At 38.2% G+C, this 5,275-nt stretch overlaps 1 protein-coding gene across 1 annotated transcript; it reads left to right on the plus strand.

The window, feature by feature from the left end:
- Nucleotides 1-3,258: 3,258 nt before the first annotated feature.
- Nucleotides 3,259-5,011, plus strand: LOC141653809 (uncharacterized protein At4g22758). The gene is made up of 3 exons (XM_074461668.1): nucleotides 3,259-3,666; nucleotides 4,070-4,277; nucleotides 4,409-5,011. The coding sequence occupies exons 1-3, from the start codon at nucleotides 3,343-3,345 to the stop codon at nucleotides 4,636-4,638; spliced, it is 762 nt and encodes a 253-aa protein (XP_074317769.1). The 5' UTR covers nucleotides 3,259-3,342; the 3' UTR covers nucleotides 4,639-5,011.
- The last annotated feature ends 264 nt before the right edge of the window (nucleotides 5,012-5,275 follow it).

The following is a 5,275-nucleotide window of genomic DNA, read 5'->3' on the forward strand; positions in this document are numbered from 1 at the left end:
GAGTGAACGAACGAACTGCTTCACCAAACGATCACCTTCTGTTCCAGCATTGTTGCATGTCTCGACGAAGTGGGCAATGTGTTGCTTTGGGTTCCCCTTCCCGTCGAATCGTTGAAATTTTGGAGGCCGATAGCCGAGATGGCATCGCAGATCGTCAATCCTCTTAGTGTAAGGCTTGATGTAGCGTCCACTACTTGTCGAGCTATCATCCAACTGACACTTGATCGTCTTGGCTATTAACTCCTGCAGACTTCTCTTCGGTGAAGTTCTTGATCTCATTGTTTGGCTTTTCCCTATCCTCGCCAACTTCTCTATCGCTATCAGCATCCCTATCGGTGTCACCATGCTCGCTCTCGGCCTTCCTGTCACGGAGTGCCACCACCTCTTTTTGGAGCTCATCAATTTTTTTGTTCTTTTCTTCATTCTCCTTCATCATCTTCTCAAGGAGTTCATTCATTTTTCGCATTCGATCCTCAAGAGTATCACCACTTATCACCATGACTCAAGCGACGCTAGGAGTTGATGTTTCTTTCTTCTTTGGCGACGCCTTGGATTTGCAGGGGGCACCCTTTTTGTCAGCCTTAACACTTCTACCCTCCTCGCGTGAAGGAGATGAGGCAGCCAAGAGTGCTGTAGCGGCAGCAGCTATGGAGGCGACAGAGAACTTGTGCGGCCTAGTTGGGACGTGTGCAGAGCGTAGATTGAAATTGCTTGAACAAAAGAGACGAAGCGTGAGCCCTGCATGTAACCGCCAAGAAACAAGCATACACGCAAGGAGAGAGCACATGGATTAAGTCTCAAACGACCCCGCTTCCTACTACCAAATTGTAGGTAGGATGGAATAAGTAAAAAAGACCCCATCTTTTCTCCCTACGAGATTAATTCGACAAGACCCTCGTAGCACTATCAAAACCCTAAATCACCTAGAGATGGAATCAAGAGAGTTACGGAAATTATAACCCTTAATCTTTCAATAATAAAACTCTTGTTTTCCGTATTATTTTTGTTCCTCCTTAATCTTTCAATAAGATGGCACTCTTTCAATGTAGGCCTGTCTCGTTGGTAGTTATAAGAGAATGACTCTTTCTTCTTTTCATACTTAGGCTTTGACGAAATTTTCACAGGTGCACTGCTGGTTTCGACGACCATTGTCTCCTTTGTCGATGACTTGACGCCCTTGTCAGTTTTCTTGAACTCTTTTTTTTCACTTGGCGCCTTGGAAGAAGGTTGTCGAGCACTACCATGTTCTTTGATTGTGCACTTTACTACCAAATTGTAGGTAGGATGGAATAAGTCAAAAAGACCCCATCTTTTCTCCCTACGAGATTAAGTCGACAAGACCCTCGTAGCACTATCAAAACCCTAAATCACCTAGAGATGGAATCAAGAGAGTTACGGAAAGTATAACCCTTAATCTTTCAATAATAAAACTCTTGTTTTCCGTATTATTTTTGTGTCTCTTTATTTATTATTGCGGGTACGAAATTTTTATGGTTTACAAATTGGCACGCTCGGTGGGACAATTTTCGCTCTTCATCTCCATTCTCAAGGGTCAAGTTTAGTAGCAAGTTTCGGGACAAAGTTGCAGTCAACATGAAAGTCTCTACAACCAGTCTCGAAAGGGCATTTGTAGACACCAAAATTTTATATTTTGGTATCTATTTATTTTATTGTATCTTAATTATTTAGAGATAATTATCAAAAAATATTGTGATAATATCTTAGGAAATTAGGATATTCTAGAATATTCTACCTTGCCCTCCAAGCAACTTCACTATAAATATAGATCTTGTGTTTAGGGTTTAAGGAGAGAGCACATGGATTAAGTCTCAAACGACCCCGTCTTCCTACTACCAAATTGTAGGTAGGATGGAATAAGTCAAAAAGACCCCGTCTTTTCTCCCTATGAGATTAAGTCGATAAGACCCTCGTAGCACTATCAAAACCCTAAATCACCTAGAGATGGAATCAAGAGAGTTACGGAAATTATAACCCTTAATCTTTCAATAACAAAACTCTTGTTTTCCGTATTATTTTTGTGTCTCTTTATTTATTATTGCGGGTACGAAATTTTTATGGTTTACAAATTTTCCGTGCCTACACTCGGGTTCGACTACCAACTGGGGCGATGATCACTTGGCCACTGGCTTACATCGTCCATGTGGTGATGTGGGAATGCATGGACCCGGAGGATTCAACCCCCTCGCCATCACAAAAAAAAAAAAAAAAAAAGAACGAAAATTTTGAGGAGTACAAGTGAGAAGATCTCTATTACTCTTTATACACACTTATTTTCACCTCATTTGCCTTTTCACATTCTCCAATGACGGTACTTTGACCGTAATTTTTGACAACTAAATGTTGACTTTTTTTGGTCGAAAAAAATATTTCGGGAAAGATGGTTTGATAATAAATGTAAATATTTTAATTTTAGGTATTAGAAATTTTTATTATCCAATACATTTACAGTCACCAAAAGGCAAGTGGGGTGAAAATATACCCATGGAGGGAGTATTTTTGTTCAATTATACTCCTTCTGTCCCGGTCAATTATTGTCTTTTGGTTTCAGCACAAAGACCAAGGAAATAAGAGGGGTCAAATACTAAATGACAAGTGGATCAAATTGTTCATCAAACTCATTCTTAAAATAATAAAGGACAACAAATGACCACCATAATATAATACTCCCTCCATTCAACTCCACTTTACATGTTTGCTTTATCACGTTTGCCAACGCGACTTTTACGCGGTAAATATCTTTAGCTACGTATTTGTAAAAATTATAAAAGTTAGATATTTTTAAAGATTCTTAAAGATTTAATCAAATAAGATCTCACATGAATATATTTTAACTTATGTATCGAGAGAAAACTGAAGTTGAATGTCCGCTTGTGAATAGTGTGCAAAAGAGAAACCTGTAAAGTGGAGTTGAATGGAGGGAGTATAGAAACAGACAAGGCAATACTAGAAAGACAGTACAACGACTTTGTGTATATAAAGTGGCGGGTTGGCACCATATTTCGCCGGGAATCGTCGGGTGAAGAGCAAAGACTAGAGATTAAAGAGGGGAGAGAAATATATTACAGAGTACGTTGAGCAGAGTATCTCTTCCCTCTCACGCTAACCATCCACAATCCATCATAACCAACCAAATTATTCTCTTTCTTGTTTGGCCATTCATTTTCCTTTTATTGGCTTTAAAACTATCTGCCAAACTTGTGCAACTTCCTCCTTCTTTCCTCCCTTTTAAGTTTTAACCCTATCAATACCGTTATGTATATATAAGCACTGATATCTTCTATGGAGTACTAATATCATTCCGATAATCCGATTTGTAATATCATGTTCCCTGATGAAACTACCTCAAGTAACCGTCAACGGACCCCACACTCAACTCGTCGCCGTCTAAAGTCACCGCATCACCTCTCTGCCTCCCCGTCAAGGCCGAGGCGATTGAGGCCCACGCCAAAGCCAATTGAGGTTTTCCATAAATGTTATTCCGCGCCTATGATTTTTCCGGACGACAGCGGTGGAGTCGGGGACAGTTGCCGGAGCTTAGATTCTGATGAAGGGGGTTGGTTTGGCCGGCTCCACACTTTGGATGACATCATTTTGTGCACTGGTACGTCACAAACTGTTGCGTCACCCAACCCTCACATTATTGCGGTATGTATTTACTTAATTGAATTGTTCATTTATTTAATTTACTTAATTGATTTTAATCTGATCGTAAATTTTTTGTATTGCTTTGGTATCAAGCTAAGTTTATATGTCTTGTAAGGAAAGAGTTGTTGAACTACGTCTTTGTTACGTAATTCCAAAATTTGATGAATTTTGTATTTTTTGCTTTTTATTGAGTGTAGTAAAATTTGATCAAACAAGCATATTGACAACTCTTTTTTTTGTTTGTGAATTACTCCGAAATAATTTCGCTATTGTTACTTATGACTTTATTAACTAAGTTTTACTGAGTGGTTATAATTGCGACATGCCATATATTGTGTACTCAAGTTTCGCTACTACTATTTGTTTTAGTTAGACTAATGCTGAATGGGGTTTGTAATAACAGGAATATCAGAAGGACGCAAAGGTGCTAATAACAGTGACAGTGGAAGGAAGTCCAGGGCCAATTAAGACACTGGTACGATTGGGGGCTAATGTGGAAGACACAATCAAGCTTGTTATTCAAAAATATGGGGAAGAAGGCCGTTCTCCGTCCCTTGATAAGAACGCAACTTCTTCCTTTGATTTGTATGTTTCCTACTTCAGTCTTCAAAGTAAGTTCCTAACTTCTTACAATGCCATTTCTTAGGTTTCCTACTATCCCAACGATCGAGAAGTTAGTTGTCTTATTTAAGCCAATCAGTCCAATATAATTTAAATCATGTAATATATGTGGTGAATATAGGTTTGAACAAATCATATGCAATTGGGGATGTTGGAAGTAGGAGCTTTTATCTTCGAAAGAGCAGTAAGAAGAGTGATGGATATGAGGCTGTTGAAGGCAGCCAGTTTTCTAGTAAACAATCAAGGTCACCTGTGGCGATTCTCCATCCATTTATTACACGGAAAGTAAATAAATTTGTACGGCGACTGCATAGACTCTTCATTTTATTGGGTTGCCTGCATTCTAGATAGTAAATTTACTCGCCTTTTAGTAGTAGGGGAGATTATTATTATATCAGTAGTCTAATCTTTACATTAGCAGCAACCTGCTCCTGCATCGATTTGGCATCAATCAAGGAACAAGAGGAAATGTTGGTTAGACATATTTTAGGCAAGAGATGATGTTAATGCTGACAAAGGTTAAGATGTTGATATTACATATATTATGCAACAAGCAAGCATTGACATTGTATCCGTCCCTTGGTTCATTGTTGGGACAAAGCATTAAGAGTCCCAACAAATTTATTTTGCATATTTTTATAAAAGAGAGATGATGTTAATAGTTTGAATTTGTCTAATAATGTATCCTTTGCAGAAAAAAAATAAAAATAAAAGTTATAATCTGCATATGTTGATATTTCCGTTGATTTTCTGTGACACATGTATAGTGTAAATGGAGGATCCATTGATTTTCTGTAACAAGTGTATAGCTTATGAAGATAGGTAATATATTTAGATGGTGTAAATATTACTCTGACAAACTGAAGTCTGAAACGTATTTATTGTGTGTGTATTTTTTGTCAAGATTTATTTGCTTTGTGTAAATTGTTGAATTATGAGTGCATGTAACCTTGGACTGAGGACATCAAGCTTACAATTTCGGCAACGG

This window comes from Silene latifolia, chromosome 4, assembly GCF_048544455.1.
Source record: "Silene latifolia isolate original U9 population chromosome 4, ASM4854445v1, whole genome shotgun sequence".
In the NCBI taxonomy this organism is placed as follows: domain Eukaryota; kingdom Viridiplantae; phylum Streptophyta; class Magnoliopsida; order Caryophyllales; family Caryophyllaceae; genus Silene; species Silene latifolia.

What these genes read in the sequence shown, in the direction of transcription:
- LOC141653809 (XM_074461668.1), top strand. Translation starts at nt 3,343, where the DNA reads ATGTTCCCTGATGAAACTACCTCAAGTAACCGTCAACGGACCCCACAC. An exon ending in CCAACCCTCACATTATTGCG is followed by an intron (nt 3,667 to 4,069) that starts GTATGTATTTAC and finishes TTGTAATAACAG; the next exon opens with GAATATCAGAAGGACGCAAA. An exon ending in TTCCTACTTCAGTCTTCAAA is followed by an intron (nt 4,278 to 4,408) that starts GTAAGTTCCTAA and finishes TGGTGAATATAG; the next exon opens with GTTTGAACAAATCATATGCA.